We start from the raw sequence: 16,440 nt of genomic DNA, 5'->3' as shown, positions 1-16,440 counted from the left end.
ACAATAAAAGTTTGGCTGCTAACCCCTCCCCACCTCCCAGCCTTAACATGCAATTGATGTATCTCAGTGTCATCGGGTCTACACAAACATATTGCAATGTCCTCATCAGGGCTATACAAAACACAGGGTATTCACTGAACTCAAAACCGGGATTTGAGCCCTGGTCTCCAACTATCATCAACCAAACCTGAAACAGCACAGATTAAATTCTGGCTAGCACTGGGATTTGAACCCAGGTTGCCAATAACAAACACAGTTGTCCTCAGAATACTGAGCTACACATCAGTGCCACATTTACCATTTGTGCTTCTAAATGTCCTCATTAGGTCTACACAATATACAAGGAATAAACTGGAACCAATACCAGAATTCAATCTCTGCTCTCCAACAATTCTGGATGGCATCTAAGTGATCATGGTGGATGCTGGCTGGTAAGCCCTGTGAGCCAACTCTCAGCCTGAGTGACAAGATTACATATCTCAGTGTCATCAGGTCTTCAACATAAGTTGAAACCAAACCCAGGATTCAAGCCCTGGTCAACATCCAACAGATCATATTGGCTCAGCACCTGGCTGCTGAGCCTCTGAGCCAACTCTCAGCCTGAGCAGGTGGTGCAAATTATCTCAATGTCCTCATTAGGCCTACACAACATTCAGGGAACAAACTGCAACCAAAACCAAGATTCAATCCCTGGTCTCCATTAATCCACCAGGATCAAACTAATCATGCCATGGCTACTAGCTGACAGAGCCAGCTCTCAGCTTGATGTAGCTCAATGCCGATTTGAGCCCTGGTCTCCAACTATCATCAACCAGCATAGATAAACTTCTGGCTATCCCTGGGATTCAAACCCAGGTCCCTGAAAGCACATACTCTGGTACTCAGAATACTGAGCTACACATCAATGCTGTACTTCTAAACGTCCTCATTAGGTCTACACAATATACAAGGAATAAACTGGAACCAATACCAGTATTCAATCTCTGCTCTCCAACAATCCTGGATGGCATCTAAGTGATCATGGTGGATGCTGGCTGGTAAGCCCTCTGAGCCAACTCTCAGCCTGAGCAACAAGATTACATATCTCAGAGTCTTCGGGTCTTCAACATAAGTTGAAACCAAACCCAGGATTCAAGCCCTGGTCAACATCCAACAGATCATGTTGGTTCAGCACCTGGCTGCTAACCCTCTGAGCCAACTCTCAGCCTGAGCAGGTGGTGCAAAGTATCTCAATGTCCTCATTAGGCCTACACAACATTCAGGGAACAAACTGCAACCAAAACCAAGATTCGATCCCTGGTCTCCATTAATCCACCAGGATCAAACTAATCACGACATGGCTACTAGCTGTCAGAGCTAGCTCTCAGCTCAACGTAGCTCAATGCCGATTTGAGCCCTGGTCTCCAACTATCATCAACCAGCATAGATAAAATTCTGGTCAGCCCTGGGATTTGAACCCAGGTCTCCACAAACACATACTCTGGTACTCAGAATACTGAGCTACACATCAGCGCTGTGCTTATAAATGTCCTCATTAGGTCTACACCATATACTGGGAATAAACTGCAACCATAATGCGGCTTAGATCCCTGGTCTCCAGCAATATCGATTAGCATCCAAATGAGCATGATGGATGCTGGCTGCTAACCCTCTGAGGCAACTCCCAGCCTGAGCAGTCATGTGACATATCTCAGTATCATCATGTCTACACCACATACCGGGAATAAATTGGAACCAAAACCAGGATTAGAGCTCTGGTCAACATCCAACAGATCATGTTGGAACAATACCTGGCTGCGAACCCTCTGGGCCAACTCTCAGCCTGAAGTATCTCAATGTCCTCATCAGGTCTATACAACACACAGGGAATTAACTGGAATCAAAAACAGGATTCGAGGTCTCCAACAATACTGGTTTGGCTGCTAACCCTGACCCAGCTCTCAGCCTGAACATGCAATTGAGTATCAGTGTCATCAGGTCTACGCAACATACAGTAAATGAATGGAACCAGGATTTGAGCCCTGGTCTCCAACTATCATCAACCAACCGTGTAGCAGCACAGATTAAATACTGGACAGCAGTAGGATTCAAACCCAGGTCTCCAAAATAACCATTCAGTGTCTCAGAATACTGAGCTACACATCAGTGCCACATTTATCCGTTTTGCTTCTGAATGTCATCATCTATACACAATTTATTCAATAAAAGAAAAATTATGTAGAAAAGTTAGGCAGTCGTAATTTTCTGCTTACTATTGTTTGCAGTACTCTTTATTTGTACACCACATATTTCTTCTAATAAAATAATAATAAAAAATAAAAGAAAAAGAAAAAAATCTAGCAATTAAATGTAAAAAAAAAAAGAAGAAGAAAAAAAAGAAAAGTTGGCCAGTCTACCAGACACAGAAGAAAAAAAATCCTAATAAAAGTTGGAGCATATGCAAACTGTGCTCGTCTTTGAAGTCCTATTGAGAGGTGGCGTTATCTGTAATATTATATTTATTATATTATATATTAATAAGGGATTAGGTATCAAAATTATTTCAAAGAGAACTTTTGCCCCAATGAAGGGTCACCAAAAGTTGCTTTGAGCTCATTCCCATCATAACCTACAGTATACAAAATGTATTCAATAAAAGAAAAATTATGTAGAAAAGTTAGGCAGTCGTAATTTTCTGCTTACTATTGTTTGCAGTACTCTTTATTTGTACACCACATATTTCTTCTAATAAAATAATAATAAAAAATAAAATAAATAAAATAAAAAGAAAGAAATGTTAGCCAATCTAGCAATTAAATGTAAAATAAAAAAGAAGAAAAAATAATTCTAGGAGTCGTGTTAGTTCTGGGTCTGGTGAGTCATTGGGTGTGCTCTGCTGGTGAACTTGGCCCTTGGATTTGCCCATTTTGTGCCTTCTAGTCGACCTGAATTATTTTTTTTTTCACGTCTGATAATGTCTCATAGAAAATCCGAAAGTATATAATTGTAATTGGAATACCAAGACACACCCTGGGCGTTTTTTTTTTTTTTTTTCTTTCTCAGGCCTGAAGATAGTAAAACTGGTTTGTCTAGATTTGAAGTAAACTTTTTTTTCTTCACTTTCTTGCCTGGCTTTAAGAATGGAGACTGCTGATTTGAGCTCCGAGCTCCGTTGCTCCATCTGCATAGACATTTACGTCGATCCAGTGACCCTGCCATGCGGACACAGCTTTTGCCGGAACTGTATAACCCAGGCTTGGGACCACCAGGGAAGGGGGGACTCTAAATGCCCAGAATGTAAGCAAATATATGGGAAGAGGCCCGAACTGAAGATAAACGTGAGGCTTCTTAATATAGCAAAGGTTTTTCGATACAGTCAACCAGATGAAGATGAGACCGGAGTCTACTGCACTTATTGCGAATCACGTGTTCCAGCTGCTAAGTCCTGCTTGCAGTGCGAGACCTCCATGTGTGATAACCATCTAAGGAGACATAACGGGACAGTACAACATGCTTTAATTCCACCTACCATGTCTGTAAGAGATAGAAAATGCTCCATCCACAAGAACATACTAGAACATTACTGTGTCGAGGATTCTGAATGTATCTGTGAGTCCTGCAGGTTGCTTGAAGAACATAGAGGACACCTGATGGAGTCACTGGATGAAGCTTCAGAGAAGAAGAAGAAGAAACTCCGAAATGTTCTGGAGATGATGACAACTAGGAAGGAAGAGACTGAAGACAAGGTCCATAGACTGCAGGAATGCCGGACAGCCACACAAGAAAAAGCAGCCAGAGTGACCGAGAGAGTCTCTGCCCTGTTCAGAGACATCAGGGGGCAGCTGGAAGACCTGGAGAAGAAAGTCTTGAGAGAAACCTCCAAGCAAGAAGAGAAGATTTTGTCCTCCGTCTCCAATCTGATCCGCCAACTGGAAACAAAGAAGGGCAAGCTGTCTAGGAAGATGCGGCACATTGAAGAGATGATTAACACGGCAGACCCGCTGACCGTCCTACAAGACCGGGGCTCAGACAAAGAAGACTTTTCTGATGCCGAGGACCAAGATGATACAAAGATCACAGATGTTGGAGATCTGACTTTCTCAGACACATTACACGCAGGTTTTTCTGATATTATGAAATGCGCAAACGTTTTATTTTACACGCGGGACCCCACTGACCTAACGCTGGATCCAAACACAGCTGCCAACAACCTCAAAATGTTGCATACATTAAGGATGGTGCGTTGGTCACAGGTGGACCAAAAGAATACAGAGATCCCAGAAAGATTTGAGAAATATCAGGTCATGAGTACCAAGAGCTTCTCCTCGGGGCGCCATTACTGGGATGTGGAGACCGGTAGGTCAGGAGGTTGGGGGATCGGGGTGTGTTACCCCAGTATAGAGCGAAGGGGGGACCAGTCCATCATTGGAGAGAACAGCCGCTCCTGGTGCTTGCGCAGACTATGCTTGTGGAGGTGGTATAACCAATATTCCGGCAGACATGACGGTCACATTATACAGATACCCCAGAATATTACCAGTGATAAGATCAGAATCTATCTTGATTACGAGGCCGGGCAGATCTCTTTTTATGAACTGTCTGACCCCATCCAACACCTACACACCTTCACCGCCACCTTCACCGAGCCCCTCCATGCTGCCTTCTATGTATGGGGGGACTGGTGGTACAAGGACAGCTGGGTAAGAATCAAGAGCACCACTGAATCCCTCAGCCATGAACCTGATTGGGTGAATAGCCATTCAATAGGGTCCAGCACTGAGTGATGCTACGGGAATCCACTTAAAACTGATGACTGTAATATCCTGACATGTCTAGGATGATGAACATGGGTGCAAATACTGTACTTAGTCTACCAGTCCAAAATTTAGGTTTACTCCTATGTGTGTGACCAAGCGCAGGCGCATTGCCGCACGTTGCACGTAGGGCAGCCCGTTCATTTCAATGGGCTGCCCTACATGCGAGAAACGCAGAAAAAGAGTGCCTGATTCTTTTCCAAAATGCACTGAACTGCATTGTGTTGCGGCATTTGTAGATGCATGGGGGTGCCCTTAACAGCTAATAGAATCGCTGTGCGTCTGATGAAGTGCAGCGCATTTCCGGAAAGTGCTCAATTTTACGGGTGTTGCCGACATGCAAAGGTCTAAACTTAGCCTTATAGTATATCTAAATCTAAAAAAATATATATATAATAGATTGCAGCTCACCATTCCTTAGATATGGTGGCTGCATTTGTTTTCTTTTTTGATTTCATGATTTCATGATTTCATTTTTGATCCAGTTGTTCATTTCTTAGCTAACTTTCTTAAATAACTAAAGACAAAGCTTGTTTTTTTTTTTTATTTTGGATAGAGTAGAGAGGAATTAGACCCCGTCAGGTTTTTTTTTTTTCTGTCTGTGCCCCTGTTAGGGAGTTTCACTTTTTCAATTTGTCCTGTTTATCCGTCATCACCAAGAGTGAAAGAAAATCCCACCAGCACCGCAATAGAGGGAAATCCTCCAATGGGGACACTAGTTCTGGCAATTACCAGGAATTTTCTCACTTTGAAGGCATTTCCCCTCACTTCCTGTTTTGGCTACGGGACAGGAAGTGGAGGGAAATCTCTCCAATGGGACACAGATGGCGATAAAACACTGACAGCTGTTATAACCACCCCTTACTCCATCCATGAAGACGACGCTTTGTATTTAGCTCTGCTTTAATTTCAGAGCACTGAGGGCCCCATAGATCTCGCACATTCACTGCAATCATCCTTTAATGGCACTCCAAACTCGCATTGTGCAGTGAACGAAAACATTTTTTGTTGTTGTAGCCTGTGTGTGTGTGTAAAGGGGAGATGTATGAGTGTGTAAGAGATAGGGAGCTAAATAGGGTTACAGATTTAATAAAAGAATAGTAAATGGTAATTTAGATAATAAAGTTAATAGATATGTAAAGGATAGTTAAGTAAAAATAGAAAGTAATCCGACAAAATTGTGATGTAAATACAAAAAATTACCGCTCTAAGGTAATGACTTCTCCCAAAACAGCTGTCTCCACAATCCCACAGGGTGCTGGCTCTGTTTGCAACAGGAACTGAAGTAGAAAAGATGTAGCTGGATAGCCGCTCTCCGAATTATTCAACTTTATTTCAAAAATGTAATTAAAATCATAGCATCTAGGCTGGTAAACCCCCGTGTTCGGTGTGAAACATGTCAGTGGCTGTACAGTTAGTCTGTTTACCAGCCTAGATGCTATGATTTTAATTAATTTTTTAAAAAAAAAGTTGAATAATTCGGAGTGCGGCTATCCAGCTACATCTTTTCTACTTCAACATTGTGATGTAGAGAATGGATTTATAAATGTTAGATGATAAAAATTGTAAAAGATGTTTTGATAAATAAAGATTTATAAAAAAAAAAAAAAAAAAAATGCTGCCTGTGTCTTTATTGTGCCTTAGGCCGCGTACACACGGGCGGACTGTCTGCCCAACTAAGTTCGGCAGACAATCCGACAAACAGTCCGTTCAAAATTAGCATGAACGGACTTGACCACACACGATGAGCAGACAGTCCGCTGAAAGCGTGCGTGATGACTTGTACAGCACGTACGACGGGACTAGAAAAACGACGTCCTATACACTGCAATGCAACCTTCGGCCGTGTAAACCCTTTCTGAGCATGCGCCATACTTAGTCCGTCCAACTTGCCTACACACGAGCGGACTGTCCGCTGAAACCAAGTTTGGACGGACAAAACCAAGTTTGAACGGACTGTCTTACGGAAATTCCGCAAGACTTTGTTCGTCAGACTGTCCGCTGAAAAAGTCAGCTGAAGCCCACACACGAGCGGATTGTCCGCTGAAACACTGTTCAGTGGACTAAGTTGGGCAGACAGTACGCGGCCTTAGGCAAGCCGTTTAGTTGAACGGACTGTCTGCAGGCAACACACATTAACTTGCAGCATATCATGCATTAAGGCCTCGTTCACACTAAACACGCGCAACGCGTTTGCAGTGCCATTATTTGTTTATTTTTTTCCTTAAAGGCATCCCAAGTGACGTGTTTTTTGCAACAAAACGCATTAAAATTGCAGTAAAACACACAATGTCAGACATGCCTGGCTCAGTGCCAAAAAGTTATTTGGTGTGTTTTTGGAGCGGAGGGAGACCCATTCAAAATAAACGGCGCCGATCCAAAAACACGACGCAGCTGGTGTGATTGGGGCCCAACGGACCTGAGCTAACCTAACACAACGGTGTGACTGGGCCCATACAAATCATGTCAAAGGACAAGAGAGAAACAAATAGAACGAGGGAAGACTATTGATGATGTTATAAAGAAATTAAAGACTTACAGTATTAAGCCCTGGTTCACACCAGTGAGATTTATCATGCGATTTGACAGTTCAAAATCGCATGACAAGTCGCGCCCCATTACCGCTAATGGAACCGGTCAAAATGTTGCGACTCAAGTTGCAGCGACTTGTGCTTTTTTTTTCGCGATTTCATTGTGACTCGCATTGACTTCTGTTAAATGAAGTCCCAAGCCGCAGTGAAATGGAAGGTCCAAATCGCACTGATCTGCGGCTGAATTAACGCAATTTCAAAGCCACGCTGGTGTGAACAACAAGGGCTAAAAGGTTGATGATATTTCTCTAATCTCTGGGGATTATATACATTAATTATTATAAGAATGGAAATATTTACATTTATTATCATAACACTGGAATTATATACATTTATTACAGGAATGGAATTAATGGAAGCTTATGTGTTATTTTAAGTGTATAAAACAATTATTATGGATATATAAAAATAGTGGATGAAATCACACACCGAACATCGACCACGTCTGTGTTATTTTGCACCGCCGTTATCCCCACCCTCACACGCAAAAAAAAACAACAAAAAAACGTTTTCATCCTCTTCTAGCCACCATTGTTGCAATCTACATGTATATGTGCTCCTATATACTTGCGTATGCGTGTGCATTCCTGCACTCAGACATAACATTTTCTATTATTTTTGTTCTTTCTTTTATTTATGGCTCTGAACACAACGCTGTATTCCGGATCTTTTCGCAGCCGCAAGCATCGTCCCATTGACAACAATGCATCCATGTTCAGATCCGTAATAAAAAAAAAAAAAAAAAGCTACACGGATACAAACACTGTGTTTATATGCGTTTTGCATTTTTTTCTGCTTTTTTTTTGGGGGGGGGGGCGTTTTCTTAGTCTGTAAACGCTCTTCTTCTAAAAATCCTGATATTGGCTAATATGGAGGTGCATTTACAAACAAAAAAAAAAAAAAAATAAAAAATCCAAACGCCTGTAAAATTAGCATTTTTTTTTTTAATCCAGCGTGCATGAGTCTGTAATCCGCGGATGTTGACCAGCAGGTAATACCCTTCAACAGCCAATCATGACCAACATTTATTATTTTTTATGGCTCTTATTTTGCAAAACCCACAAATATTCAATAACTCCAATAAAAGTTGACTTTAGGTTCCCTCCAACTAAATTGGGGTAGGCGGTACACTTTGGTGGGTATGGGTCAGCCGCGCCTCTTGACCATTGACCTCTGGGGACCCGCCTCCTGACCTTTGACCTTTGGGAAGGCCCCTTTTCTGATCACCTAGCCTTGTTCTTCAAGGAGAAACCTTAAGGCCCCTTTCACACTGGGGCGGTTTTCAGGGGTTACAGCGCTAAAAATAACCCTTTCACTCCTCCGGCTTTCACACTGGAGCGGTGCGCTGGCAGGACGGTGAAAAAAGTCCTGCTAGCCGCATCTTTGGAGCGGTGAAGGAGCGGTGTATTCACCGCTCCTAAACTGCTCCTACCCATTGAAATCAATGGGACAGGGCGGCAATACCGCCGGCAAAGCGCCGCTTTGCGGGCAGTTTTAACCCTTTTTCGGCCGCTAACGGGAGTTAAAACCACCCCGCTAGCGCCCGCCCCAGTGTGAAAGGGGCCTAACCCTTAACAAATGTGCGCGTTTTCGTACAAAAAATGTGTGCAAATGCCCATTTACATATTATAAATATTTCTGAAGCCTTTTGCACTGTCTACCTTCGGATTGGAGCACTTTTTGTCACTTTTCGTTTGGACATTATTTGGTTTACTATACATTGGGATATTTATGCATTGTGTTTGCGAGCGATATATTAAATTTTTTATGTTTTTCAAGTGATTAGCACTTTGTGTGTAGCAGCTGCATTTTTATTTCACTCATTTACTTTTTTTTTTTTTACACCATTTAGTGCGAGTTTATATATTCAGTTGATATTTTTTTCACATTTACATATCGTGCCTAAGGTAAACGGGAGATTAATTTTTCGCGCGCGTGCGTGAATTTACGCGGAAAAACTGCGTGAGCGCAAATATGTACAAAAATAAAACGTCTGGAAAAGTAGATGCTCAAACAGGAGTATCGTGTGCAAGAGGCCTTAAAATGTAACTATGTAACTATGTATTGTGACGTGCTAAACTTAAAAAAAAAAAAAAAAAAAACATAATAAAAAAAATAAAATGGCAAGCTTGGCTAGCTCCCACTACAGCCCCTAAATACTTAAAGGGGTTGTAAACCCTCGTGCCTCCTATGCATTAAGGTGAAAAAACACCTGGCAGTGACCGGCACCCAATTCCCCCCCCCCCCCCCCCCCGTTTTACTTACCTGAGCCCCTTCATCTGTTCAGCGGAATGTGCTGTTCCTCTCTCCACGGGGTCCCGGCTCTTGATTGGATAGATTGATAGCAGCACAGCCATTGGCTCCTGCCGCTGTCAATTAAATCCAATGACGTGAGTGGTGGGGGGGTGGGGCCGAATCCGGCATTCGTGTCCGTGGACGCAAATGCTGGACTCGGGAACGTGCCCGCAGGCCCCGCACTTGCAAGTTGCAATATCAAGCTTATGAACTGACATACGCTATATTTCCATAAGTATTGGGACACCTGCCTTTACACGCACATGAACTTTAATGGCATCCCACCCTTTGCAGCTATAACAGCTTCAACTCTTCTCGGAAGGTTGTCCACAAGGTTTAGAAGTGTGTCTATGGAAAGGTTTGACCATTCTTCCAGAAGAGCATTTGTGAGGTCAGGCACTGATGTTGGCCGAGAAGGCCTGGCTTGTAGTTTCCACTCGAATTCATCAAGGTGTTCTATTGGGTCAGGACTCTGTCCAGGCCAGTCAAGTTCCTCCACCCCAAATTCGCTCATCCATGTCTTTATGGACCTTGCTTTGTGCACTGGTGTGCAGTCATGTTGGAACAGGAAGGGGCCGTCCCCAAACTGTTCCCACAAAGGGAACATGAAATTGTCCAAAATGTCTTGGTTTGCTGACACCTTAATGCCCCGTACACACGGACGGATATTCCGACAGAAAAGGTTTGATGGGAGCTTGTTGTCGGAAATTTCCGACCGTGTGTGGGCTCCATCGGACATTTTCCATCGGAATTTCCGTCACACAAAATTTGAGATCTGGATTTTCCCACAACAAAATCCGTTGTTGTAAATTCCGATTGTGTGTACACAATTCCGACGCACAAAGTTCCGCAAACGCTCGGAATCAAGCAGAAGAGCCGCACTGGCTACTGAACTTAATTTTTCTCAGCTCCTCGTACATGTTGTACGTCACCGCGTTCTTGACGTTTGGAATTTCCGACAAGATTTGTGTGGCTGTGCGTATGCAAGACAAGTTTGAGCCAAAATCCGTTGGAAAAATCAGTGGATTTTGTTGTCGGATTGTCCGATCGTGTGTACGGGGCATTAGCGTTTCCTTCACAGGAACTAAGGGGGTCAAGCCCAACCCCTGAAAGACAACCCCACACCAGAATCCCCCCCTCCGCCAAATGATTTGGACCAGTGCACAAAGCACGGTCCATAAAGACATGGATGAGCAAGTTTGGGATGGAGGAACTTGACAGTCCTGACCTCAACCCAATAGAACAGGGATATGCAATTAGCGGACCTCCAGCTGTTGCAGAACTACAAGTCCCATGAGGCATAGCAAGACTCTGACAGCCACAAGCATGCAGGGGCGGACTGACCATTGGGCCCCTCGGGCACTGCCCGAGGGCCCTGTGCCACTAGGGGGCCCCATCAGGGTTGCCAGCCTCAGTAAAACCAGGGACAGTATGTAAAAATCTGTGTTTTTTTTTACATCCGTCTCTGAAATGTCCCTTACCGACATCCTTTTGGTCTAAAAATCCTTAGATTATAGCTACCCCACCTCTCCAGTACCTACCTGTCTGATTGCCTGGGGGCCCCATAATCTCCTATTGCCCGGGGGCCCCATGAGTTGTCAGTCCGCCCCTGCAAGCATGGCACCCAGAGGCAGAGGCATGATGGGACTTGTAGTTTTGCAACAGCTGGAGTTCCGCTAATTGCATATCCCTGCAATAGAACATCATTGGGATGAATTGGAGTGGAAACTGTGAGCCAGGCCTTCTTGTCCACATCAGTGCCTCACCTCACAAATACGCTTCTGGAAGAATGGTTCAACATTCCCATAGACACACTCCTAAATCTTGAGGTCAGTCTTCCCAGAAGAGTTGAAGCTGTTATAGCTGCAAAGGTGAGCCAACTCAATATTGAACCCTACGGACCAAGACTGGGTTTCCATTAAAGTTCATGTAAAGGCAGGCGTCCCAATACTTTTGACAATATAGTGTAGAACTATTTGAGTTTGCGATAGTTATAGCCAGTTAATTTTGTCACTGGCCTAGTAAGACAGATCTTGGAAAGAAGAAAAAAAATGATAAAAAATATGTATATTATTATTCACAGTTCTGACATGCCATTGCAGTCTATGGCACTCAATTTGCACCAACATATTTTATTTTTTATTTTTTTTGATGCTGTAACTTGAGTTGCATTGGTTAAGAAGGCACCCATTGAAATGAATGTGTTTTGACTTGTCATGAGACTTTATGGGTTGCATGATAAGTTGCAGCAGTGTGAATCGGGGCTCAAGCTACAATAGATTACATTTTTTTGATCTCCCTCCAACTTTAAAAAAAAAAAAAAAAAATGTTTTATTCCTGGCTGTGCCCTCATTGGTGAGATTTTGCTCTCTTCCTGCCTTGGTGACCACACAGGAAGTGAAGTGAAATCTCTTCAATAAAATCCAGCAGAGTGCTAAACCCATCCACGCTCTAAGCCCTTGTACACAACAATGTCCGATCGGACCGTGTTGTCGGATAATCCGACCGTGTGTGGGCTCCATCGGACTGTTTCCGTCGGAGTATCCGACGGACCAAGTTTTCCAGCTGGGCTATAAAACTTTCCGACAACATGATCCGATCGGACTTTGTCCGATCATGTGTAGAGAATTCCGGTCGGACAAAGTGCCACGCATGCTCAGATCAAATTCCTACACCAAAGCTATTGGCTACTAGCCTGAACGTAGTCCCGTCCTAACGAAATTACGTCATCACGTTAAGTACGATCGGTTTGTCCGACAACTTTGTCCGACTGTGTGTATACAACAGCTTCGGACAAAATCCGTCGGATTTGGTTGTCGGAATGTCCGACCGTGTGTACAAGGGCTAAGGTTTTTTTTTTTTCACATGTGCATATATATATATATATATAGGAAACGTATGGCTTTCCATAGAAGAATACACCTACATTTGCAGGGCCCAGGATCCACGGCTATTGCGTAATTCTGCCTAAGGGCATGTTTTAGGTAATGTCTGTAAATATCGGCGGCCGTAAGTATATAAATGCAAATACCAACGCTTAGGCGTGTATAATTGCGTACAGCATATGATATTCTGTACTGTACTGTCTATGGGCAGAATTATGCAACAGCTGTGACCACGGATGCCGCAACCACACGCACATTTTATTTGGTACGGTCTTAAAGTGGTTGCAAACCCTTCCATATACCCAGTGAAGAGACTGGCCTCAGGTGATGAAACAAATCCTACTACATAAGTTGTACATGTTTATCTGCAGTCTTTTCTACATCCATTCAAAGTCTAGAATTCATACAGCCAGCCTGAGCATTCAGAAAAAAAAAAAAAGGGGGGGGGGCAGAGAGCTTAAAGCGGGGTTCCACCCTAAAGTGGAACTTCCGCTGATCGGATCCCTCCCCCCCTCCGGTGTCACAATTGGCACCTTTCAGGGGGGAGGGGGGTGGAGATAGTTGTCAAAGACAGGTATTTACACCCACTTTCGGGCATAGACTCCCGTGGGAGTCTACACCATTTCCTGTCCTGCCGCGCTGTCTGCTGGAACACACACGGGTCTCAGAGACAGCGCGGAGATTTCCTATTGCGCTGCGCGACTCGCGCATGCGCAGTAGGGAACTGGGAAGTGAAGCCGATTCGCTTCACTTCCTGATTCCCTCACCTAGAATGGTGGCGGCAGCAGCCGAGAGCCGATCGATCGGCCTCGGCTGCCGGCATCGCTGGAACCCGGGACAGGTGAGTGTCCATTTATTAACCACTTGAGATCCGCGCTATAGCCAAATGATGGCTACAGCGCGGATCTCCTTTTCCGGGACGACGTCAATAGACGCAGTCCCGTGTACGAGCGGCCTGCGCGCCCCCTGAGGGGCGCGCGCGGCACGCTCTGTGATCGGCCAGTCCATGAGACTCGCCTGATCACCGATCTGAGCAAGGGATCGATCCCGACCCCTTATCACGTGATCAGCTGTCAGCCAATGACAGCTGATCATGTGATATAACGGAGCCGGTAATCGGCTATTATTCCTCCTCGCGCTGACAGCGCGAGGAGAAAAAAAAAAAAGCCGATCACCGGCGGCCGTGATCGGGACATCAGTCCCGATCACGGCCAGCCCTGCTAGTGCCCACCTGCCCCCTGCCAGTGCCCACCTGCCCCCTGCAGTGCCACATTTATTAAAAGTAAGTGCCCCCCGTCAGTGTCACCCAGCAGTGCCCATAGTGCCACCCAGCAGTGCCCACAGTGCCGCCCACAGTGCCACCCAGCAGTGCCACCCAGCAGTGCCCACAATCTGCCTCAAAGGTGCTGCACCCCAGTGCCACATATCCGTGCCCATCAGTGTCATCTACCAGTGCCCAGCAGTGCCGCCCATCAGTGCCCAGCAGTGCCACCTATCAGAGCCACCTATCAGTGCCACCTATCAGTGCCCATCAGTCCCATCTATCAGTGGTACCTATCAGTGCCCATCCGTGCCACCCATCCGTGCCACCCATCCGTGCCATCATATCTGTGCCCATCTTTGCCCATCAGTGCCCGTTTGCAAAATTTTATAACAAACTATTAAAACATGTTTTTTTTATTTATTTTTTTTGCATCTTTTTTTGTTTGTTTAGCAAAAAATAAAACTCCGAGCTGTAACTAAATACCACCAAAAGAAAGCTCTATTTGTGGGAAAAAAATGATAAAAATTTCATTTGGGTACAGTGCTGTATGCCCGCGCAATTGTCATTCAAAGTGCATCAGCGCTGAAAGCTGAAAATTGGTCTGGGACTGAGGGGGGTTTAAGTGCCCAGTAAGCAAGTGGTTAAAAGTCAGCAGCTGTAGTATTTATAGCTGCTGGCTTTTAATATTTTTTTTTTTTTTGTAGGTGGAATCCCTCTTTAAGTTTCACACTGCAGGGCTAGAGGAGGAGAACTCTGAGAGTTGATTGGAGGGGAAGAGCCACCTTCACACAGTACACAGGAACAGGCCTGAGGCTGTCAATCACAGGCTGTGTACTGGAGCTCCTTCCCGTCACCTCTTTTCTCTTGGTGTCAGAAAAATGTGTCAGAAGTGACCGATAGATGCAGATAAAGGAGGGATGAAGCAGCAGACAGAAATTACAGAAATTATACTTGGTGCTCTGGATTGAGACAAGTACACATTATAGAGGATTATGCTTTGTTCATACTTCAGGTCTGAGGTTTACCTTCAGTCATCACTTTAGTGTTTTATTGATTATTATTGATAAAACAAAAATTGCATGTTACGTACACATAGTAAAACATAAATCTGAATATCATTGTAATCATGAAATACAGAGTTTGAAAATAAAGCAGCAATATGAAGGTAGAAATGCGTAGATCAATAAAAAAATAAAAAAATTAAAAACACTTGTAAATATCTATCATATAGATGAAATGACTCCAAGCTGGATAAAATTGATTTAAACAACACATGCGTATATATGGAGTCATATTAGTCGCATACCTACATCTCATAAGAAACCACAAAAAGGTGTAACAAACTAGAGTAACAATGAATCTGTAAAGTCCATATTATCTCACGCACCCCTAATGGGATCAAACTGCGAAAATAATTTGAGTCCTAACATCAGACTATATATAAGGTAGTGGTCTGTATGGCTTTAAAGCGGAGCTCCGCCCTAAAGTGGACCTTCCGCTCATTGGAATCCCCCCCCCCTCCGGCGCCACAATTGGCACCTTTTAGGGGGGAGGGGGGTGCAGGTACCTGTACAGTACAGGTATCTGCACCCACTTCCGGCGTAGATTCTGCAGAAGGTACGCCCCTTTCCGCAGAATCTACGCCCCTTTCCAAAGGTCCCCCAGCTGCCTGCTGGGAAACACACGGATCCCAGAGACAGCCGGGACCATCCTTATTGCGCAGCGCGACTCGCACGTGCGCAGTAGGGAACCGGGAAATGAAGCCGAAAGGCTCCACTTCCTGATTCCCATACCCAAGATGGCGGCGGCAGCACCCGAGAGACGATCGAGAGATCGGCTTCGGGTGCCGACATCGCGGGCGCGCTGGACAGGTAAGTGTCCTTATTTTAAAAGTCAGCAGCTGCAATATTTGTAGCTGCTGGCTTTAAAAAAAATAAAATAAATAAATAAATAAAAAAACGCGGACTCCCGGCAGACTCCCGCTTTAATCTGAGCTACAACCAACATGGTTGTCTACCTTATAAGGGATTAGTATCCAGAACTGAGACCGCCACTTTCAGACCGGACCAATTTGCTGGTCAAAGACCAGACCCCTTTTTGCGATTCGGCACTGCGTCGTTTTAACTGACAATTGCGCGGTTGTGCGACGTGGCTCCCAAACAAAATTGACGTCCTTTTTTTTCCCACAAATAGAGCTTTCTTTTGGTGGTATTTGATCACCCCTGCAGTTTTTATTTTTTGCGCTATAACCAAAAATAGAGCGACAATTTTGAAAAAAACGCATTATTTTTTACTTTTTGTTATAATAAATATCCCCCAAAAATATATAAAAAAACATTTTTTTCCTCAGTTTAGGCCGATACGTATTCTTCTACATATTTTTGGTTAAAAAAAATCGCAATAAGCGATTATTGATTGGTTTGCGCAAAAGTTATAGCGTTTACAAAATAGGGATAGTTTTATAGCATTTTTATTAATAATTTTTTATTATTTTTTTTTTTACTAGTAATGGCGGCGATCAGCGATATTTATTGTGACTGCGACATTGTGGCGGACACATCGGACATTTTTGACACATTTTTGGGACCATTGTCATTTATACAGTAATCACT

General features: G+C 44.0%; 1 protein-coding gene across 1 annotated transcript; it reads left to right on the top strand.

Moving 5' to 3' along the window:
- The first annotated feature begins 3,080 nt into the window (after window positions 1-3,080).
- On the top strand, window positions 3,081-7,810 carry LOC143935143 (E3 ubiquitin-protein ligase TRIM39-like). Its single transcript, XM_077458787.1, has one exon. It carries the CDS (start codon window positions 3,120-3,122, stop codon window positions 4,761-4,763), a length of 1,644 nt encoding a protein of 547 aa, XP_077314913.1. The 5' UTR covers window positions 3,081-3,119; the 3' UTR covers window positions 4,764-7,810.
- Window positions 7,811-16,440: the final 8,630 nt, after the last annotated feature.

Source organism: Lithobates pipiens, unplaced genomic scaffold (genome assembly GCF_037356315.1).
Source record: "Lithobates pipiens isolate NorthernLeopardFrog02 unplaced genomic scaffold, aLitPip1_a1.2 Scaffold_28, whole genome shotgun sequence".
NCBI lineage: Eukaryota > Metazoa > Chordata > Amphibia > Anura > Ranidae > Lithobates > Lithobates pipiens.
Note: the sequence above shows the minus strand (reverse complement) of the source record. Positions and strands in the feature narration are given on the sequence as shown.